The 21,947-nt window shown below is 50.0% G+C and overlaps 1 protein-coding gene across 8 annotated transcripts in view; it reads right to left on the bottom strand.

The window, feature by feature from the left end:
* LOC114848153 (nesprin-2-like) overlaps positions 1 to 21,947 on the bottom strand; it is a 46,101-nt gene that overhangs the window by 8,276 nt on the left and 15,878 nt on the right. For 4 of the 8 annotated variants that reach the window (XM_029138416.3, XM_029138414.3, XM_029138413.3 and 1 more), the window contains exons 13-57: positions 21,696 to 21,872; positions 21,443 to 21,580; positions 21,157 to 21,342; positions 20,959 to 21,072; positions 20,731 to 20,883; positions 20,543 to 20,641; positions 20,338 to 20,469; positions 19,814 to 19,930; positions 19,240 to 19,296; positions 18,831 to 18,929; positions 17,075 to 17,401; positions 15,902 to 16,072; positions 14,861 to 15,112; positions 14,684 to 14,767; positions 14,432 to 14,508; positions 13,942 to 14,053; positions 13,546 to 13,680; positions 12,818 to 12,970; positions 12,543 to 12,737; positions 12,236 to 12,340; positions 12,024 to 12,140; positions 11,749 to 11,943; positions 11,497 to 11,670; positions 11,272 to 11,403; positions 10,744 to 10,937; positions 10,525 to 10,663; positions 10,240 to 10,455; positions 9,281 to 9,433; positions 9,009 to 9,179; positions 8,684 to 8,839; positions 8,457 to 8,585; positions 8,171 to 8,341; positions 7,833 to 7,966; positions 7,560 to 7,758; positions 6,934 to 7,116; positions 6,721 to 6,825; positions 5,657 to 5,811; positions 5,441 to 5,588; positions 5,274 to 5,368; positions 4,933 to 5,164; positions 4,368 to 4,562; positions 3,836 to 3,961; positions 3,266 to 3,421; positions 2,534 to 2,692; positions 2,273 to 2,439 (exon numbers count right to left, since the gene is read on the bottom strand). In XM_029138416.3, the coding sequence (XP_028994249.1) occupies positions 2,273 to 2,439; positions 2,534 to 2,692; positions 3,266 to 3,421; positions 3,836 to 3,961; positions 4,368 to 4,562; positions 4,933 to 5,164; positions 5,274 to 5,368; positions 5,441 to 5,588; positions 5,657 to 5,811; positions 6,721 to 6,825; positions 6,934 to 7,116; positions 7,560 to 7,758; positions 7,833 to 7,966; positions 8,171 to 8,341; positions 8,457 to 8,585; positions 8,684 to 8,839; positions 9,009 to 9,179; positions 9,281 to 9,433; positions 10,240 to 10,455; positions 10,525 to 10,663; positions 10,744 to 10,937; positions 11,272 to 11,403; positions 11,497 to 11,670; positions 11,749 to 11,943; positions 12,024 to 12,140; positions 12,236 to 12,340; positions 12,543 to 12,737; positions 12,818 to 12,970; positions 13,546 to 13,680; positions 13,942 to 14,053; positions 14,432 to 14,508; positions 14,684 to 14,767; positions 14,861 to 15,112; positions 15,902 to 16,072; positions 17,075 to 17,401; positions 18,831 to 18,929; positions 19,240 to 19,296; positions 19,814 to 19,930; positions 20,338 to 20,469; positions 20,543 to 20,641; positions 20,731 to 20,883; positions 20,959 to 21,072; positions 21,157 to 21,342; positions 21,443 to 21,580; positions 21,696 to 21,872 (6,884 nt within the window). The remainder of the gene's footprint in view (positions 1 to 2,272; positions 2,440 to 2,533; positions 2,693 to 3,265; positions 3,422 to 3,835; positions 3,962 to 4,367; positions 4,563 to 4,932; positions 5,165 to 5,273; positions 5,369 to 5,440; positions 5,589 to 5,656; positions 5,812 to 6,720; positions 6,826 to 6,933; positions 7,117 to 7,559; positions 7,759 to 7,832; positions 7,967 to 8,170; positions 8,342 to 8,456; positions 8,586 to 8,683; positions 8,840 to 9,008; positions 9,180 to 9,280; positions 9,434 to 10,239; positions 10,456 to 10,524; positions 10,664 to 10,743; positions 10,938 to 11,271; positions 11,404 to 11,496; positions 11,671 to 11,748; positions 11,944 to 12,023; positions 12,141 to 12,235; positions 12,341 to 12,542; positions 12,738 to 12,817; positions 12,971 to 13,545; positions 13,681 to 13,941; positions 14,054 to 14,431; positions 14,509 to 14,683; positions 14,768 to 14,860; positions 15,113 to 15,901; positions 16,073 to 17,074; positions 17,402 to 18,830; positions 18,930 to 19,239; positions 19,297 to 19,813; positions 19,931 to 20,337; positions 20,470 to 20,542; positions 20,642 to 20,730; positions 20,884 to 20,958; positions 21,073 to 21,156; positions 21,343 to 21,442; positions 21,581 to 21,695; positions 21,873 to 21,947) is intronic. The other 4 variants (XM_029138415.3, XM_029138419.3, XM_029138418.3 and 1 more) reach the window with 4 other exon arrangements.

Raw genomic sequence — 21,947 nt, forward strand, 5'->3', positions numbered from 1 at the left:
CTCTCACACGACCGCAGCCTCAGTGAAGGACAGTGAGGCTGCCTCGCTCCACCTGCTGCAGGGATGTGAGGACGCGACCGTGTGAAGGGGCAGACGCTACATCAGTGACATCACAGACGAGCTGCTGGTGACGCGTAGAGCATCCTCGCTTCCATCGGTGCAGCAGCACGCGATGGCTGGAGCTCAGCTCAGCTCAGCGTGTGCCTGCCTGCCTGCCTGCAGAGCCCATCCCATCCCCCCTCAGCCTCATCTCGCCTCCACCTCCTGCTTTTGTTGATCACAGAAACCCCCGATTGGCTCCCTCCGACCTGCTGCCGGTCCGGCCTCGTGCAGATCGGCTGCCGCTGCGTGACGAGGGCTTGGATCGGGGCGAGAGGTACTTACGTGCTGGTGAGGAGGCTACTCCATGACGACGGCTCTGCTAGTAAGCACTGCCCAGACCTCCCCTCCCTCCGCCTGCTCCCTCCTCCTCCCTCAGCTCCACCGTCTCTCCTCCTCCAGCTTTACCCGAATGGGAAACGATATGTATGCATTTAAATATTGATGTGCAGCTGCAACTGGCTTTTATTGATTTGGTTTGTCGACAATGAAAAATAAAGCTTGATGCAGATTAGTCATCCTGCACTGAATGTATTGGATGCAAAAGGTTGAATGACTTCCTTTTATCACTGGGGAGAGAGGTTCCGGAGGTTCAAGGAGACAGAAGCCTCAAAGAGCAGACACTCATTAAAGCCAGTCCAGATTACAGGTGCAGCTGTCGGTTTATTGGACACGACCTGGTGCATCGCCGTTAACTGCTAAAGCTGCTGACACAGCAGGAAGACCCGAGTGGAAAAGCCCCATCTGCCACCGTCTCCCAATTCAAAGGAACCGGCCTGAGGTCCAGACCAACAACAGCAAGTAATCTATCAACAGGCCTGAATGATGAAGACGCATTAAGGCCTCAACAGGTGGAAACCGAGGGTGAAGCCTTTCAAGGCTCAAAGAGTAAGAGAGTCTCAAATATTAAATATTAATTCCAGACATCTCTACGTTTCTCCAAAGGTTTTAAACAACACGTTCAGATGAGACAGTTTAATTCTGCTCAACATAAACTGTGCTTCACTGGCAGCACACAAGTTCCACACACGCACGCGCACACGCACGCACGTTGGGGTATAACTCTGTCTGCCTCAGCATCCCATGTTCAAACGTCACCATGGTAACCAGAGCAAAGAGCCAAACAACCACCATGACAACCAGGTTGGTCCCAAACTCTCCTGAGGTGCTTCTTTATTTTCCTTTGTACAACGTCACTAAACGATGTGTAAAAGCTCAGCTTGAAATCAGTCTTAACAAACAGCAGTTTAGAAAAAGAAGCACATTTGCACTCGTCCCAGGTGTGAAGGGACGCGCCGGAGGCGGAGGGACCAGCGTCTGCCTCGCATGCATCTTGTGGAGACAATGAGGCGAGAGGACGTGGCCCCGAGGCCGAGGCTCTGCTGCACAATGGCCGCGTCAGCAGACGCAGCTGCTGGGCCGGGGACGGAGCAGCCGGTTTGTTCTGGGGGACAAAGGCAAGTAATGGCCAGTGTCAACGCATCTAATCCCCAGCAAGTCAGACCTCCACAGTCATCTGCTGTGACTGAGGCCGGACAAAGGTCGCGTGACGAGCTCATCGGAGCAAAGCAGGAACCAACGCAGCACCTCTGTGCGGCGCTGCATCCAAGTCACCGACAAAACCAGAACCTGAGCCTCTTCATTTGAACGTGAGACAGAGGGACAGAGGGACAGAGGGACAGAGCGCAGGTGGAGGCCGAGCGGCCATATGGCACAGCTCAGTGTCACGGAGGATAAGCCGCCGCTCCGACCCATCTGGCCTCATTCCTCCGCTCTGTCATAACCTGCTGCTTATGATGAACGAATCACACGTCAGGAGACAGAGCTTCCAGACGTGAAGCTCCTCAGTGGAGAAAAACAACTGGTCAGTCATGAATGAATGAAGCAGCGACGTGGAGACGCAGACGGAGCAGGATTCAGCTGAACTGCTGTCCTCGCAATGGAATTAACCACAGGAGCCAAACTCACCCACCACCTCCTCCTCTGCTCCACAGACAACACCCTCAACAAGCGTGTGCTCAGCAGAAGACGGTGCCATTCAGTGTAAAGCAGATCAGCAGTAAATGGAGAGAAGCTGCTGTGGAACCGACAGCAACACGGAGCTGCAGCCGCCGATCGTGGGACAGCTTCACACAAACTAAGGCAGACGAGCCGGGCTCCACAGGAACCCTACCTGGCCTCGATGTGGTCGAACAGATGCTGCCAGCGGTCGTTGGTGTCCTTCAGCTTGTCGTTGACCTCGGCCTCCTTGGTCTTGTTGCTGGCGGTGATGAGCTGCTCCCCGAGCTGCTTCAGGTGGGTTTTGTTCTCACTGAACAGGTTGATCTCCTCCATACAGTCCTGAGTGACAGGAGGAAGAATGAAGGTGACCGTTAGATCGTCCCCCAGTCTGACCGACCAGTCGGACTGGACCCACACCAGTACCAGCTCTCACCTTCTTCAGCTTCTCCACCATCTCCTCGATGCTGAGCTCCGAGCTGTGCGCCACCTTGTTCTCCATCTGCGTCAGCCACTCGCACAGCTCCTTGTTCTTCTCATTGAAGACGATCCACGCGTTGAGGCGATCCGCGATCTCCTGCTTCCGCAGAGACACCTGCAGCACAGAGGCCGGGACTGATCAACGCTCCCGTGGAGAGTGACCACCAGCAGCCTGGTTCAGCCCATTTGAACCAGAGGAGCTCCCGTGTGGAGGTGAAACGCTGCGTTCTCAAAGGTTCAACTACATATTTACTCTGGGCGACTGCTTAAAGTCCTGAGAGGTCGACTCCAAATCCGTCAGCTTACAGCTAAAATTATGATTCTCACACTGAACTTTACTGGAAGGACAATGAAACCTTCTCTGTATTACAGTTACACTTCTGTTTTAACAGGAGGTTGCTGGTTCCATGAAGACAGGCAGCAAACAGTCCACTGTGAACCCCCCCCCTCCAAAGCCCATCAGCTCATTACAATATTTCTCTCCTGTCACCATCTGCTCCCCCGTTCCCACAATGCCCCTCACCACCCCCCACCCAGACCTGTTGTTCTCTTCAGGGGCCCTAAACGATTTACAGCCTACCTCATCATGACAGGCTTTTAAACCAGTGGATTCCAAGGCCTTTTAGCGTCTACACATTTAAACACTGTCACAGTGTTTCTACATGAAGTCGTAGTAAGTGCTACTGACCTTGAGGCAGAGTTCCTCCCACTGGCAGTGGAGGTGCTCCACCTGCTCCTGCAGCAGCAGCACATCGTCAGTGATGATGTACTGGGACAGATCCGTCTTCATGGTTCTCAGCTCTGTCAGGCTCTCAGCCCAGTCCTCCAGAGAGTCCTCGTTCTCCTGCATACCATAACACAGCAAACCAAGCGTCCGTCAGGGACTCCCTCACAGCTCACTCACGCTCAGCTACTCCCCACTGCGTCCCAGCCCGACCCCTTTCTCTGCTCCCTCTCTTTCCCCGCCCAGAGAGGATTAAGGGCCGAGGGCTCGGGACGGTGGGGGGTGGTGACTGGGGAGGGGGATGGGAGGGGATTGGAGGATAAAGGCTCAGAAGGATCAAAGAGGATGAGTGGAGTCAATCCTGTTTCAAACTTTGCTCTTTGGTGAAGTTATCAGGCTGGTTTGTCAATTCTTCCTGCTCCTTGTTTTCAGCTTCTATATAAGCTCCACACTTCCACTGAGCATTAGTCCTGACATCATGAATGAGCCTCTTACTTTTTTCTCAACAGCTGAATATTGTTGCTGAACACGTACCTTGTTGAATTTTTCTGCGCTCTGCAGCTCGTCATCACAGTCTGGCATCGACTGGTTCAGTCTGGTCTTCACGTCCTTCAGCTGCATCACGCTGTCCGCTAGTCCGGCCTCGCAGCGCTCCCACTTCTGAGACACAACACAAGCCTTCATCGCACGTGAGCGGGTCAACAGTGGGTAATTACAGTGGATTGGATCAACTGGCTGGAGGCGTAGAGGTCGTCAGAGACCAGATGTCCCTCTAGACAGACAAGTCTGCAGCTTCCTGACCCGACATGGCCAGTTGTGTAGCTGCTGCCTAATTATGTTTGGAACAATGGAACCTTCTCTCACTCCTCATAAGTGTCTGATGCATGATGTAAATGCAATGACCTGCTGATTTTCCATTGCAAACCCCATTCAGTGGTTGAGACTCAACTCAAACCTTGTTCTTGATTATTGTTCCCTACTCCACTCTTACCATTGTGTGTACTGTACAGTATGTGAGTTTCAATCATTGGTTACAAAGCCCATTTGGGGCCTGGAAGCCTCGTACCTTGAGGATGGCGTCGGTGGCGTCGATCCTTTGCTCCAGCAGGCTGTGGAGCTGCTCCCACTCCTCCTGCAGGGCTCCCAGATCCTTCTGCAGCTGCGCCTGCGTCTCCTCGTCTCCCATGGAGAAGAGCTGCCGGCCGATCTCCAGCGTGTGGACGAAGCTGCACTGATACCTCTGAAACAAGAGCTCCGTGTGCTGAGGAGCAGGACAGGGGGGGTTTAAATAAAGAGACGGGTCACCGTGATCTGATAAAAACAAGCTTAACTGATGCATTTAACACAGTCCCATCAACAGCACTTCCTCTTTTAAACGCAATCAGCAGCTGGCAGACGTTCTGTCCAACATCAAGCTGCTCTAAACAGACCCACTCAGTTCTGAAACTCTGCATTGATTGCATTAGGAAACAATGAAGGAGTTCATTGGCCTCCGTCTAAATGGTTACTACTCAATCGCTCATTTGAGCTTCTCCTCATCCTTTGTTTACTCAGACGTCTGTCTGTCTGTCTGTCTGTCTGTCTGTCTGTCTGTCTGTCTGTCTGTCTGTCTGTCTGTCTGTCTGTCTCACCAGCAGCTCCTGGAGGGACCGTCTGAGCTGCTGCAGGCTGCATTGGGCCGCTCCCGCCGGTGGAAGCAGAGCGTTGGTGTCCGTCAGGAACTTCTGCAGCTTCCTCAGGCTGCGGCTGTACTGGTGCCAGTGCTTCAGCAGCCCCTCCACCAGGCAGCGGCGCTGCTCGGCCCGCTGCACCGCCCCCTGCCAGTGCTCCTGGAGCTGAGCCAGCTTGAGGATGAGGTCGCTCCTGCAAACATGGCGGAGGTTCATCCTGGTGCTGGCGCTTTATTAGTGCTGTGAATGTGTGGAAACCCAAAAACCATGGGTCAGTGGAGTGAACAGTCACTCTACTCTACCTGTACTCCACCTCCCCCCTCTGCAGCAGATGAAGCGCTTCAGCGACAACTGAATGCAGGATCTGGTGGCCAATGGAGAGCTCTGCCTGAAAGCGCTGAAACACCAGCACAGGCCAGGTTACCGTCTGCAGAGCCTGAAGCTCTGAAGCTGGGGACATGTCTGCTACCTTGTGTGTCCGCAGCTGCTGTCTCAGGCCCGTGTAGGATCCGGCCACGTCCACAACCACACTGTCCTCCATCCTCTGGAGGAACCACATCCAGCTCTCACACTTCTGCTGGAAGCTCTGCTGCCTCAGTGCCTCTGACTGGAGTTCACTGTAGACAAAGACAAGCCGGTGGGTGACCTCCTGTTTAACATCTGACCGCGTCCTCTTGGTACAGACCTGCAGGCCTCCTCGGCTCCAGACGACGTTTGGGCCCAGCAGCGGTTGAGGCGGCTCAGGCGGCGCGATGCGGCGTCGCCTGGAGTCTGACTGCAGCTCAGCTCGTTGAGCACATCCAGGTCAGCAGACAGGCCGCTCAGCTCCAGCAACGCAGCCTGCAGACATATGGTGGAAGATCACGTTACACACGGGCTCATTGATCTTCTGCCTCCATTTGGCACCTGTTACTTCATTCATTGATGCCAACTTCGCTGCCATTTGCATGAAATTATGTACATACAAACTCAATTTAACTCAAACAGCTTTCATTACACACTTTCCGACATGTTTTCAGGCCTTTTTAACTACATGTGGAACCTCCACCTGCCTCCTTCAGTCTGATGTTAGGTTTCGTTTCTTAACACTAGCGTGCCTAGATTTTTCCCCTCAGGGCAGTCAAATGTCTGCGAAGGTGTACCTGACATCCTAACTCAGGTGTGAATTGCTCCTTTTGTTACATAAAGGGCCACCACAGGGGGGAGCTGACCAACTTCAACAAAACCTGTGGGAACCTGTTTCACTTTGCCATCTTATACATCAACACACCTAAAGTGTTGTCTTTTGGGACATTTGTTGATTAGAAAAACATTTTTACACAAATGCAAATAGTAAAAGGCAAGTGACACAACCAAAAACACGCATTAAATAAACATGACAACAGAAAACCCTGGAAGCAGCGGATGAATAACAAATAATAATAGAAAGTGAGTAAATACATTTCAATTACTTACTGCTCTTATCAGAGAAAAATATGTATTTCCATCATTAGAGCCAAGGCCAGGGATTGAAGCACAAACACAAACACTACCAAGTGAGCTATGGAACAAGAACAAAGCACTTAAACTGTCTTCAGCCAAGTCACATTCATTCAAGAACAAGCACGTTTACAGTTCAACTCCCACTGGACTAAGACGCAGCTGTGACCTACAAAGACTCAAACCATTTCACAACACGTCACAAAGGCAACGCTGCTTCCAGCATCCTGAGGATCAGAAGCGACTTCAAGCCCACGGAGGCTGCCTCACCTGCTCAGTGTGCGCCGCATCCTGCACACGCTGCTGCCAAAGCTCCAGGTTTCTCTCCAATGAGTCCAGGTCGTGAGTGAACTCCTGCAGCCGCTGCAGCTCCTCCTACACAGACAGGACACATGGCACGACGCCATAAGGCCTACTTTGTGGGTAAGTGTGTCACCTAATGCCGTCAGGTGACAGGAAGCCCTGTTGTTCATGAGGCTCCACCTGCACATGACCCAGCTTCCCCTGCAGCATGTGTCTGAGCCGCAGGACGCTGCCCGACAACAACCTGCTCTGAGACTGGACCAGACTCGAGGCCAAAGGGTCCAGGTGGTCAATCAAGGCGTGGGAGGCCTCCAGCGCCCCCTGCAGGTCAGAATGCACAGTGTCCGTCCTCCCTAGGAGACTCTGCAGTGGTGAAGGGGAGAGATGAGGAGACGGAGTGAGACGCACTCCTACAGCTGGAAAACGGTGGTGGTTTCCTGAAAAACACTTCATTTGCGCCGGCAGAAGAAAAAGGCTTTGGCAACTAGGATGAACCACAAATGAGCCAGTTGTGAAGGAAATGTCACGTACAAGTCACATAAATCGCTGTTTGGGGAAAGTCCTGACGATACTACAGATGGTGAGAAGGAAGTCAACAGCAGTTTATGTTTGAAGGCCAGAAATCTCAGCTGGTGGAAAAGGACACGCGAGTCACAGGAGAAAAATGTTGGCGTTGGTGATTTAACCTCGAATTTAGCTTTGACTATAAAAGGTTCTCATTAACAGACAGTGGAAGGAGTCATCGGATGCTACGCGTGACGCTGCATCAGGGCTGAGTCTTTGGCACCGACGCCTCTCTTCCTCACCTGGACCTTGTGGACGCGGCCCGTGAGCTGCTCCACACTGCTGTCGTCCGAGCCTCCGCCCAGAGACGTGCTGTCGCTCTGCAGCGTCTGGAGCCGCTGGGCGACACTCGCTGCCCGGTCCTCATAGACCTCCCAGACCTGCACCACGGCCCGACTCCTCTGCAGCTGCTGGTCCAAAGCAGCGGAGCCTGCAGCCCAGCTGGGAGACAGACGGCTGGCTCTGTGAGGATTCTCCAGCAGCTGATCACACGCTCGCATGCAGCGGTGCCTCACCTTTCCCTCAGTCGCTCCATCTGCTCAGCGACGAGCGAGGCAGCGGCAGGACTGATGACTTCCCTGAGACAGGAGATGCTTCGGCTCAGTTCCTCCCACTCTGCTTCTGCAGCTTCTGTCTCCTCCTGAAGAAGCTGTTTACGACATGAACACGCTGTGAGTCACGAGCAGAGCTGGTCATTAGCTTTAAAACAGGGGTTTGGCCAAAGCGTCAAACTGCCAGTTATCCAGGAAAGAAGAATGTTGGGGAGACAGGAAACCAGACACATTCATCGGATCCATGGCGGAGTGGTCCTTCAGAAAGCATACACAAACAATGAGCGATGGAGCAGCCGTACCTGCAGCCGGCGCTGGCTCGCTCTCTGGGCCTGCAGGCACAGCTGAGGGCTGCTGTGACCAGCAGCAGTCTGGGACCTTCTCAGAGATTTCTGCAGTGACTGACTCAGCTTTCTGTCCACACTGTCCCACAGCTGCTGAGTCTGAGCCAACCTCTGCCTCAAGGACTCATTCTGTGAACAAAGACAAGGAGAGGATTTATTAAGAGGGAGACTTAAATCATAACTCTCTGCAATGATCAGTGCAGCAGAACTGTCAGCTACATTTACTAGAACTTTTATCCTCTACCTGTTGTGTAAGAGCTGAACAGGCCTCCGTGGATTTATCTGCCTCAGACATAAAATCACAGATGCTCTGACTCTGGTCTCTCAGCTTCTGTAGAGCAGTGGCTTTCACCTTGATTTCCCCCCCCAGGTCCTAAAACACAGAGGAGAGCATTTCTTGGTTTGTTGCCTGATTTTGCCTTAACCACCTACCTGTCGCTCTACTGTGTGGGTGCAGGTGTGACCTCTGACCTGGCAGGTGCGGATGCTCCTACGAAGCTCCGTCTGGCTGCTGGGTGTCCAAGCTGAGCTGATCCAGAGGTTCTGGTCCGTGATCCAGCTGTTGATCTGTGTCAGTCGAGCCTCTAGCGCTGCTCTGTTGCACAAATCCTGCTCAATCTTCTGAATCTGAACCCCACAAACACAACCCACAGGTCAGAAACGTGTTGGTCTGATAATAAGTTCACAACAAGGTTCAAAACAGGATAGATTTTAGGAAAGTGACACTTAAACAGCTGTTAGCAACTACATCCTCGATGCCACCTCTGATCATGTGTTTAGACGGGTCTCTTCTGACCTGCCTGCGGAGCTTCTCCTGCAGACTGAGCCACTGATGATTCAAACAGCCCTGGTCCTCAGAGAAGCGGTTGTGTTCCCAGCACTTGCTCCGGTCGCTGCCACAGGCCTGCAGCGGCTGCTTCACATAGTCCAGAGTGGCCTGATGGGCCGTCATCTCCAGCTCCCGCTCCTAAAAGAGACATCACACATAACAGAGCAATGTTTGAAACCCCGGACAGCGGGTGGACTCATTTCTGTGCGTGTGGCAGCTCCGGTGGAGTCTGCCTTTACCTTGCAGTGCTTCAGCAGGTGTGTGAGATCAGCCTCAGTGCCGGACGTTTGCCTGAACCTGTGGCGTTGCTCCTCCAGCTGGGATTCAGCCGCTCTCAGCCAGGTCTGCAGCTCGAGAAGCGCCCCCTGCTGGGTCAACGTCTTCATCCAGCGCTGAGGAGGACGAGGGAACAGTGACGTCAGCCTTCACTGACCTGATATCACACTGACACGGTTACAAACCTGTCAACGTTTAGAAAGTAACTGATAAAATGAACACGATGAATATCCATCTAATCGCTGCCTAATTTGTCTTGGGCCGTATTTGTAAAAGAAGTTTAAAGTTCATTTGCTAAAGAAAAACCTAAAACAAATTAAAGTTAACATTTTTAACTTGAACCTCTCTGAGTGGGATTTCAGTACGAAAGGTCACAAAAACGGAGGAACATAAAATACTGAGAACAACAAGACGAGGAGAGGTTTGGCAAAGAAGTGTATAAAGGGAGAGGAGCAGGAGTCAGATCCAGGCAGATGAAGGAGGCTGGTCCTCAGGGTGGCTCTGAGCTGCACAGCAGGGACGTTTCAACTAATTGGTGACAGGAAGAGTGGAGCTTTTTGAAATACCACAAAGCTCTGTGCAGCACGTGGGCAGGAAAACACAGCTGACATTTAAAACGGGTCTCCTCCTTGTTATTCTGGTCACCTGGACGAGATGTCCGTGATCCTTTTCAGCTTTAGACTTATGGTAAAATCCTTTAGTAGAATTTTACCAACACGACCTGCAGCTAAAAACACCTTTAAAACGTTAACTGAAAACTGTAAAATCTAAAAATACCAACATTTTATCTATAATAAATTGTAAGGTTTGTGTCTGTTTATTAATGTGTATTTTTCTGGGCTGTATTAATAAATAAATAAATATGCAACGATGAATCCTCAGGCAGCTGGGAGCGATAAGGACTGGAGGGAGCGTTCCTCACCGCATGCAGAGCTTCCTGCACAACAGGAACATCTTCCATCAGACTGGACCAGTCCAGCTCCAGCTGTCTGAGCTGGGAGTCGATGGAGCTCAGGCCCAGGTCCAAACTCTGGCTGGGAGCGGTGTCTTCTGTGTCACTGACCTGGACCAGCTGCATCCCTGCACCGGTCACTCTCACCTTCATGTCCAAACTGGGCTCCAGCTCTTTGGTCAAAGCCTGAAACAGCTTGTTCTGTTATATCAGTTCTCTACTCAAGCAAATCAAAAGCGGGTGACAAATACGCACAACAAACTGGAAATAGCAGTCACGCCTCTGTTCAAGATCCATCTCCTCACTGCCTGACACCGAGAGACATCTCCAGCTGTCAATCAGCTCTCTGGCCCCTCCCATCCATTCAGCGAGCACAGCAGAGTCATGAAGGAATCTGTGTTTAGGTGGAAAAGTTTCATGTAGAAAACAAGACACCTCAGCGGCTTTTTCTCAGCATCTGCGTCGTCTTCTTACCTGCTCCTTAACCTCTGCTGTCTGTCACAGTTGACGCGTTCTTGCTCTGCTCTTTTGTGAAGCGACCTCCAGAACGCCTCCATGTGGTTGGTGGACGCACCCACTGACCTACAGCCCAGCCTCTGCAGACGGCGCCCGGCCTCAAGCGTGCGACTGAGCCGAGCCTCGTTCTGCTCCAGAGAAACCAGCAGCTCCTGCCAGACAAAAAGGTTGGTAAATGTATTGTGACTAGTTTGCTCTAATTTACCAGAGTTTCCTAGATTCCAGCAGCCTCTGGCCTCCTGTGGTCTGGTTCCCACTCAGGACACGGGATATGAATTAAATTCAGATGGAGCCTCATCTAATAACTGGCACCAAAGCCAGAGAACATAATGCTCCTCTACTGCAGTCGACCCATTTGCTTGTATTTAATTGAGCTTTTTAGGTTTGAGTGCAACACACAGCGTACAGTTTGGAGAACAGCGGTTTCCAAATGGGCCCGGTGGAACACAGCGAAACGTGCCGAGGCACAGTGTTAATAGAAAGTACCCGGAGGAGACGGAGCTTCTCTAAGATCTGCTCATCAGAGTCACGGCACCCGAGCATCGTGGGAAATGAAGTGTCAATCTGTCTCAGCAGGGTTTCTGACCAGGCGGCGTCCTCCTCCCACTGCAGCCACATCTGCCGCAGACGGAGAAGCGGTGATGGTGATGCAGGGTCACAGCAGGCGTCGGTCACGCTCCAGCGGGCATCAGACCACATCTCATGTCTCACCTGCAGCGTTTCCCGCATGCTTGCTCCCCTTTCGAGTCCTCGTTGCTGCAGTCGGCTCAGCTCCTCCTGCAGGCCGGACACCACACCCTCCCACCTCTGGAGGGCGCTCTCTGGGAGTCTGCTGGTCAGGTACAGCAGAGTCCTGGAACGATGACCCAGAAACTGGAAGAACCTCTGAGAAAAGGCAGAAAACACCAGACATTCATTTTTCAGCCCTCTTAGACGCTGAAGCAGCTTCGCGGACCCACTGACCTCGTGTGAGCTGAGCTGCTGCTGGAGCTGAGCTCTGCTCTGGAGCTCAGGCTGCTGTGCGAGGCGTTCACAGCCCAGACGGAGCAGCTCCTTCAGGCTGGTAACCAGCCGTTCATACTGCTCCTGCAGCTCCACGCTGCCCCTCAGCTCCTCACGGCGAGCGCCAACCCCACCCAGAGCCGTGTCCAGCTCACTCTGCACAAAGAGCAGAACCTCAGTCACCTCCAACTAGCGCACGTTCAGTGAGGGAGGCTCAGGGTGAAGCTGCCCATCACCTGTAGCTGCGTGGCCTGGTGGATGAGGCAGGCGGGCAGGTCGGGTCCATGTTCCTGCAGCAGCGAGTCCACCTGCTCCACCTGCTGCTGCAGACGCTCCTGCATCTGAACCACAGCCTAGAAAATGGACAGACCAATCTTTAATTTAACCTGATGCTTTTGTTCCATCCACTATCACTGTTTATGATGATGGGATGTCGTGACCATGGTACCTGCAGGTGTTCGTTAGAGCTCAGTGTTCCACTGAAGTCATTCATTACTTGGGGAATGATGGACTGGTTAGAGGTGAAGGCTGCATGCAGCGCTCGGAGCTTTCCCTGTTGTTTGACCGTCCCATGCAAACAACAAATTGTTTAATCAGAGTCAGACAGACAAGGTTACTGTGGAACTGTTATAATGAGGTGAAGGGATGCTGTCAGTGACTGTAAGTAAATAATCACAGATGACCCCAGACTGAATACTTGTTGGTGTTAATGCTTTTGCTCGGTGCTTTAACAGGAGTCAGTCGTGACCTCTGACCTGCTGCTTCTCCGTCTCCTGCTCCGTGTTTACGAGCTGCTTCTTTCTGCTGCTCAGAGCGGCTTCGACCACAGGAAGGATTCTGCTCAGATCATCAACACACCGCTGACCACGCTCTGAACCCAGGATAAGGCTGACCTTTGACCCCTGAGAGACCAGCTCGCTGCTAAATGTGGCCAACTCCGCTGACAGACTCTGAAGGGAACAAGATTACAGACAAGTCAAGCGTTGTCATCAAATAGGCAGGTTTGTGATCTGAGCTTTCAAAGAACCACCTGCAGCAGCGTCAGCTGAGCGTCTCCCTCATGTGCTGCCACAGCAGGTGACAGCAGCATGTTTCTGAGGGAGGACAGCGACAGTGATGCTCCACACAGAACATGGAACAAGCCCTCATCCAGAGTCTGGTGGGAGACATCCACAGAGCAGGTCTGGAGGCAGAGAACAGAAGACAATGCAGTGTTTGGATTTAAATGCTGTTGATTCCACCTGAGCTCCGAAGAGGAGGTAAATGTCTGTTAACAACAGGCAGTGGTGTAGATGTTTCACGCCAAACTAACATAAAAGTTCTGGGCCTGATTTCCAGATTCTCTTTCTCTTCATCCCGTTCAGCTGTGGTTGAGACTCAGCTCGATACCACAGAGTCTCCTTAGGGAATATTATAGAACATTTCCCCATTACTGTCAGAGCTGTTCTGAGAGTCTGTGTCACAGGAAGCTTTGAAGCACGTCTCTTCCCAAAAATGAATTGAGAAAAAGCTACACACTATGGCTTCTGTATGTAGCTGCTTCCATTTACTTTACTTTTCACTCTCATTAATACCAAACCTGACATTATTAATATATAACATTTTGTTGAGCTTCCAAAGATTGTTTTTAAATTGTTTTATCAGATACAATAGCGCGTCCAGTATAAAGCAGCCTTCAAAATGAAACTATCCAAAGGTCAAAGGTCACAACCTACATGCTATATTCTGTGTCAAACAGTCAGGATGCTGGCTCCTCACCTGATTCGGAAGCGCTGCAGCTTTTTGTCCCAGCTCCCTCAGAAGGATGATGTGGGTTTGGAGCTCTTTCAGATGCTGCGTGCCAATCATACATCCTGCTGTTCCATCAGTACGACTCACAGATGAGTCTGTCACCTTCAGAGAGAGAGAGAGAGAGAGAGCCTCGTATACGGAGACGCTGCCACATATAAAGAGAAAAACATCAGGAGGAAAGTCAGAGACACACACGATTCCTATCAAGCCCTGCAGGAGTTCCCATAACACCAAAGACACAACAACGTGCCGTCTGCTCAAAGAAGGTGATAATCAAGCTTGGTGAGAACACCGATTTCTCCCCTTTTTTTGTATGTGAAAAGTGATAATCAAGCACTTCAGCTCTCATGATGAAGGCCTGACCTCAGAGGGAGGAAGGAGCCAGCTCTCCTCCACAGCCAGGAGCCGGCTGTGAAGGTGATCCCACTTCTTCTGAGCGGAGTCCTCCTCCACATCAGCCCCAGCAGGAGCCGAGCTGCAGGGAGAGAAAGAGCTGAAAATTACCACTTCAGCAGCTTCCTGCTCCTTTTGCCTGTCTCTGCCTGTCTCACGCGTTCTTTGCCCCCTGGTGGTGAAATAGGTTCCTGCAGGAAATGCTGTCAAATAACATGAAGTGCATAGATCCTCAGTTTATCTATTTATTTATAGACAGCAGAGACTTTTACCATAAAAGGTGCTTTAAATGTTTATGGGAGTAGAAAATGGAAAATTGCATTAATTAATAAAATTAATTGTGGATTTAAGTCATCAGATGTCAAATGTAATTTAAAACCACATAATTATTCTAAGGCCAAGATGTGGAACGATGGTTGGAAAAAGGAGAGCTACAGTATTAACCAGCCAGATTTGATACCATGCTGTGTCCTGGCTGTGAAGTCGGATGATGGCCTGAGTCAAACCTCTCTGCTCCGTCAGCTCCTGCTCCAGCTCCTGCAAACAACATCCAGCTGCATCAACACTCGGACGCACAGACTTTGTGCTGAGCTTTGCTGCACTGACTGTTTGGTTTTGCATTTTGCTGGCGAGTTTTTTTCTCGTTCGGATTCCTAATCTTTGAACATATTATGGTGAACCACCGATTAAACGTGACTGATTGTGTTAATACCTTCTGCTGCTGCAGGCTGCTTTGCCTCAGGAGTTTGTTTCTTGGCGACGAGAAAAGTTCCTGAAAGCTGCTGCTGCGCTTTGACTTAGACACAGGGTGGATGAGAACAAAGCATCTTAGCCCCAAACAGTTTTGTCATTTAGACTTGTTTGAAACAGAGACGGCTCCTCAAGTCACCTGTTGTGGGAGGCAGACTCCTTGAGTCTGTTCCTGCAGCTCCCTGGAGGAGCCCTCCTCCTCCAGTCGCTCCTGTAGGAGCTGCTGGAACGAGACCAGGTTGAGCTTGAGGAGCTGCAGTTTGGAGGACAGGAGCTCAGCCACCTCCTGCTGGGATCCCACAGCTCCCAGTTCCTCCTGCTGGTGCCGGTCAGCAGCCTGAGTCAGCGCAGACAGACTCACCACCTTCTGCTCAATCTCCATGAGCATCTCCTACATCAAAGCACACGCAGTTTAACAGCTCTACTCTGGACCAGAGAGGAGGAAACCAAACGTTTGGAGGAATTCAGTGTTTTTATGGAGCCTTTTATTCACCTGCTGGACCTGCTCTGGCTTTTACTTTTTATTCACTCCCCTATTAAACATCTGTGCTCTTTCATCTCCCTTCCTGCTCTCGTTAAACATTTTAAATACCCAGCGTAGATCGGCGGCTGCTGCGGTGTGTACGTTAGACGTCTATGAAGAAGCTGAACATACAACAGCTGCTGCGTCTGCCTACAAACCTGCATTCAAATGTGACGCGTGACGAGTTTAGGCTCTAAAACTTTAATAGAGGCTCGAGTTTCACTGAGGGTGAACAGGGAGTTAATCCTGGAAACCAGTCCCAGTATTAACGTTACGTTTCATGACTCAGAGATGTTGGAAGTTGTAACGTTTGGAGCTAAAATGCAGTAAAAGCAAACAGACGCCCACACGTTTGACATGTCTTTAGTGGTTTAGCGCTTCAGCTGATGAACTCTGACTCCTTCCTCCACAAACCCAGCGTTTGGTGCTATTATTAGCAGCCTAGTGGACGAGCAGGTTAATGATCAGCCACAGTGAGCGGAGCGTTTGTGACTTTCAGGTCAAATGATCAGTGGCTTGAAATGAAGCTCTTACCCATAAACACACGCCTGTGATGTGAAGCTGAACATTGAAATACTTTTCCACCTTATCCGACACTGATTGTTTGCTGGCCTGTAAATCTTGACGGACACCTGGAGTCGTGGGGGCGGGGCTTACCTGGCAGGTGAGCAGCTGTCGCTCCACACTGTCCTGCATGGTCACTGGCGCCGCCGGCAGCAGGTTCCTCTCAGCTTCCTGCAGCCACTGCTCAAGCTGTGCCACTCTGTCCAGGCAGCCATGAAGCGCGCCTTCAGGGGGGCACGGCCCAGACCGGCATCCAGGCTCCTTCTGGGACACACACACACACACAACACGCCTGGCTAATGGTTCCTGCTCCAGCGTCACAGCTCAACACGTCCAAGGGGCGGAGTCGTCCACCTGAGCAAGGTGCAGTTCTACGAGCTAAGCAACGCTTCCTCCCTGTTCCCTGTCAGCTTATCTCTCTCGCTCTCGATCGCTCTCCCTGCTCCACCCACTTGTGCCTGAAGCCACTTCCTGGATCTGGCTCCAGTGACAGCGACTGTTTTTCATGGGAACAACGAGACGGACAGACTGAAAGAACAGAGGCCTCAGGCGACAGGGTGGAGCTGAGCGCCGTCCTCACTAAAGACTTTCTGCTTCCTCTTTCAGCTGTTCACACCCTGTAGGTGTCAATCATCCCATGACTTGCTTCATCTCAGCTGCACACGTAGCTTTTTGCTCCACTCCTGCTTTGACCTGCTTCTTTGTTAGTTTTTTCGTACAAATGAGAGGTGAACACCAAGAGTCAACAAAGCTGCTTTCATCACCAGGATTCAACACCACCACTCGGCCAGTTTTCATAGTTAGAAGTCTAATGTGAATAAAAGGAATCGTTCTGTTTGTTAAGGGTGTATGTTTTAATAAAAAGCTTACCTCATACTGGAAATATGCAGTTAGTGAACTTTTTAGTATTTAGCTTTTACTTAAAGTTTAAAGTGAATCACTGGAAATAATTTTGTTTTTAGAAGCTACATTTTAAAGAATAGAAGCAGATTTTTTTTTAAGAAAGAAAAGGACGGAGGCACAGACTGAAATGAGAAGTTCAGGGCATCTGCTTCCTCAAGATCCATCTAAACATAAGTTTATAAATATAATCATATCACATACATGACCAACGCAGCATTCAGCGGGTAAACTAATAACGGTGCAACATGCACATCAGGCCACAAGACGGTCAAACCTCAACCTGTTCTAAGTCTGGTTACTGTGACTCAGTGCATCCTGAGTTGTTAGTGTGAGGACGACGGCTGTGCGAGGAACATGTCTTACCAGGTTTTGTGCAGGACGCCTTCCCCCAGCGGCATCCTGGTGCTGCAGGGAGGCGGCTGCTGCTCTGCCTGCAGGGGCCTGTGTCTGTGTGCTGCTCACCGCTGTGTCTCTAGCTGTAACTGGGCTTCGGCGTGGCTCCACTGACCTGATCCTGCCGTCTACCTCTCTGCTGTCTGACCTTGCAGCTCTAAAAGCAGTTGCCTCTCTAGGTGGGAATGACTCCTTCAGTGTGTGTGCGCCCAGCGAATATACTGTGTGTGTCTTCGGCCCCTCTGGGTGGCTATCATCCCCCCTCCATGCAAGCCCCCTCTGTCCTTTCATGAGCTCCTGACACAGAAACAGAGAGACGCTGGAGTAAATCACTGCTGTGGGTTTATTTGTACTTGTGATGTGTACAAGACAGGCTGAGTCAAACACTACTGGTGAAAACCTTGCAACTGCAAATAAAGCTCCTCTAATGACTCCATGCACAGAAATAAGACTTTGAGGACAGTCCCCCTAAAAGATTACACCAAACAAAATCTGAGGTTACATGGTTTTCACCGGGTAACAGTGTTTTTTGTGTGATTTTGTTGAACCTGTGCATTTTCATGGCCAACACTTATTTAGAAAAGAGACATTTCTGGGACATAAAAGCTGAACTGTCCCGCTCATCAGTTTACTATTAACCTCTGTAAACAACAACTTATCATCATGTTCAGCTTATGGAAACACAAATGGCAGATGCATACGAGAAAGCAGGGAGTTTATTAAATATGCTCTGCATTTGCTGGGAAAGGAGCTCCGAGAGCAGGTGAACACAGTAAGACCTCATTTAAATCATTATCTGCATGATACATAAAGAAAACATTGTTTACATAATAACTAGAACATCACAAGGTCCATGCAAAAGCTCATTACCGCCAGTCACACGCCCTCCACCCTACGCTAACATTCACCGCTTGGTAAAACAGGCACAATTATTCTGAAGTTGGACAAGGTCAGAAAATCTTTACGTAAACAACATTAAACCTGGAAAAAGTGCAGCTTTGGCACAGGATTGAAAGATTTAACCACTTAGTCCCGTCCTCTACTTTCCTTAATGGAAAGCAGAGTCCAGTATATGCTCTGCCATGTAAATGCACTGAGGGCTAAATAACGACGCTGGAAAAGATCAGATACAATAGATGAAAGTCATATCATATCAAACACAAGTTCCTGGTCTTGTTCTAGAAGCTTTCAAATCTGGGCTCATGAAGAAATACAGAGAACAGAATGTAATTAAGTCTCATTCATTCAATAATGAACTAGACGATTTTAATTTGTTTCTTTTTAATATGAAATATGTCCAGGAGTTTTTTAAAATAAGCGTAAAGCTTTGAATGTAGAATTTAATATAGAGACTGTTGGTTTATTATAAAAAAGTTATAATTATAAGAAAATGTATATAATAATTCAACACAAATGCTGCATCTAGAAAAGGCCAGGAAACCCTTTTTAAAACTTTCTAAAACTACTTTTAGAAGGTTCCAGTGCTGGGTGTCGACGGCATTAGAAGAGAAGGACAGGTCTGGTTCTAGAAGGAATGGCAGGTCTGATTTGGATTAAAACACAGTCAGTTCTACAGTAGGTTCTGGAAGAGTTTGTAGGATTTCTTTTAGACAAGCAAAGGTTAAGAAGTTTCCCATCACACTCTGGAACTACCCGTAAACACGTGCTACATCTAGGACACTACACATCTCTGCTGGGACCCAGAGTCGGCTTTGGAGACGTTTACCATGCTCTCGGACTGCGACTGGGTTCTGACTGTGGCCAGGGGCTTTGATAAAGCTTCAGATGAACTTGCTTCTGTGGTGTCAGTGGGGCCCTCAACATCCTGAAGAAACAGGGTTAGGAGATCAGTCAGGTGAGACAACACCAGGAGTCAGTTTCTACACCGTTAGGGGGCCTTACTGCCGGCGGTTATTGATTTGTACTGAGCAGAAAGGTTGTAAAGACACTACACTGATCTTATTGACCCGTTTCTTAGCAAAGTGCACAAACACCTAAAATCAAACATGCAAGTGAATCATAACAGAAAACAACAGGGTGCCAGACTCTCAAGTTTAGATCAAGAATGGTCAGCACTGGTCTCTGAGTGACACCATTCTGCTCATTTAGCAGATGAGACAGCATGGAACCATTACCTGTGTCTCTTCAGTCTGTTCAGTGGCAGCTTTGGTTTCTTCTGAAGCTGCAGGCTCCTGACACAGAAAGGGACAAATATCAGCATAGTCAAAAAAAACTAGAAAGAGAAAAGGCTGTTAGTAACACTTTTATGAGGCATGACCACCTGCAGTGCCATTACAAATTAGAATCACTGTTCAATAGTGCCCCCTAGAGGAAAAATCAGGAACAGGGAGAGGGATGGGAGGAAAGGAAGACAAGCTGAAACAGCCACGGTCAAAGCTACGCATCACAAGTCAAGTGAAGGGGTTGTGCTGAGTGGGAGATGGTAGTAGAGGTGAGGAAGGAGAAGGGGCTCAGTGCCAGGTCAACATCTGGTACAAAAGCTGTGGGTCCATTCAGACAGAAGCAGAAAACTTTCAAATATGTGGAAATCTATATTAGTTTGAGAAATTATTTTTCCATCAAGTGAGGGAAATCCCTTCCACCTACATTTAGTCGCTGACCTTTGGTGATAATGACTCGAAGACGAAAAGTGACCAAAAGGTTAGAAAAGAAAAACAGCATGTGATGGAAGGTTTCCCCACAGTTTACCTCTGCAGCAGTGCTCAGGAAAAGATCCCAGAGCCACCAAAAAACACCTCCTCCACCTTCTTCCACTCTCTGCTCCTCACTCCCCTTTTGTTCTCCGGCTTCTTCAGCCTGGAGCTGCTGACACGAAAACACGCTCATGTACAGTCACACGGAGAGGTTGAAAGTGCATCTGGGACCTGCATCAGTGCCTGTTTAGCACCAACCGCCATGATTCACATTTTTAGCTGATGTCCCAGCTTCTGCACTTTGAACAGTCAAATACATTTCCAGTTGAAGAATGAGTCAGATACAAACAACATTTTTTTTAGAGCAGCACACGTTTCAGTTAGTGACGCATGCAAGGATGGGTAGACATGCATGTTAGTGTTGACCTAAAACGTTAGATTCTAATTTAGGAGAAAGAAACAATTGATTTTAGAAATCGCTTTAGTTCAGGTAAAGAACTAGGAGTTGGTGTAATACGATGATGACCACAGCTCTGTTGTTACATGGTGAATCCTTCAGGCAGCTCCTACATGTCGTACCTGGGAGCGCTCAGGTGTCCAGGACTGCCTCTGCTCAGGTGACGACTGCTCCACGGTGAGCAGCGTGGCTCCAGATCTCTTCAGGACGTCCTCCTCCATATGGACAATTCTGATTTGGCCCTGAGCATCCTCCTAATGACAGACAAGCACATGGTACATGAGCAGACTGTTGAAGTATAGGAGCATCTGGGAGAGGAGGCCTCACCTCCTCTGAAGTGGATTTCAGGAGCGGAGGCTGCAGAGCTGACGAAGCTTTGGCCTGGACGGGAGTTGGAGGCTGCTGAATGAACAGAGCAGGGACTTTCTACAACAGGATACAGGTACAAGGTTTTAGTGAAGCCCGTCCTTTAATAACTGGATGCAGCTACTGGACTTATTGCCTCACTGACAAACCTTCTCTAGTTCAAGCAGCAGAGTCTGAAGCTGGTTGACTACAGCAAACACTGTGAGCGTCTCCTCGGCCTTCTCTGGCAGACAAAGGCCTGGTTTACACTTCTGGATCTCTGCCACAGTTCTCCTCATGCTCTGGATCTTCTGTTCGATTGGCTGCAGACATACGAGCATTCGTTACATCAGAACCGGTGAACGCTGCGCAGATTCCCGCATTCACTGCTTCCTCACCGTGAGGCTGGCCTCTCTGCGGCTGGGCAAGCTCTCAGGGGAAGTTAATAATGCCTTGATCTCTGCTACTTGACCCTCCATCCGCCTGATTTCAATCTCAATGGCTTCCACCTCCTAGGATTCAACAAGTCATATGTAAGTGAGGCATACATGATCAAAGCAGGTCCCATCCATGATCAGGAAGGAAGCCAGACTCACCGCAGCAGCGTGCTCTAGCTGAGACAGAGGCGCCGTGAAGCTGTCTTGGACGTCGGCCACCTGACGATCAGCTTCTACCAGTTGTTCCTGGAGTGTGGCGATATCACACACCTGAGACATTTCCTGAAGGACTGAACTGAAGCCCTGCAGAGTGGTTCGGATCTGTGCCGAGTCGTTCAGCACCATCTGCAAAACAGTGTCCTCAATAAAAAAATACTGCATACACAGGTCTGAAGAACTGTAGAAGTTATCGCAGTCTCTTAACATCTTAGTTCACGTCAGTGACCTGCAGAGTGTGGACGTGACTGCTGAGACATTTAGCCGTGGTGTAGGTGTAGGGAGCAGCGAGCCACGACTGAGCATCACATATCCAGCTCTTAGAGCTGTTGATCATTTCCTGATGCTCCTGAAGCCACGTTTGAATCTGAGCAAAGAAAAACAACATTTAGTATCTTAAGAAATCTTAACAAGCAGAAAAAAAAAGCACTCCTTCATATTTGGTGTTTTTTCCATATACAGTTTGAGCGCGCTGCTCTGACCTTGCTCAGGAGAGTGGTCCTCTGCTCCGCCTCTTTGGCCAGCTGGGAGTGGAACTGCTGGACCTCCACCAGCTTCTCTGTGAGGACCAGTGTGTCCTCGGGCTTCTCCAGGTCCTGCAGGTCCACCTCCAGGGCTGCCAGACAGGAGTGCCACACATCCAGCTCGTCCCAGACTCGCTGGACAGCGTTGTGGGAACAGGACGGGTTTGTTGTCATTTCCTAGTGATTTCTTTATGACAGGAACAGTAATTC

Source organism: Betta splendens, chromosome 22, assembly GCF_900634795.4.
Source record: "Betta splendens chromosome 22, fBetSpl5.4, whole genome shotgun sequence".
Taxonomy (NCBI): Eukaryota; Metazoa; Chordata; class Actinopteri; order Anabantiformes; family Osphronemidae; genus Betta; species Betta splendens.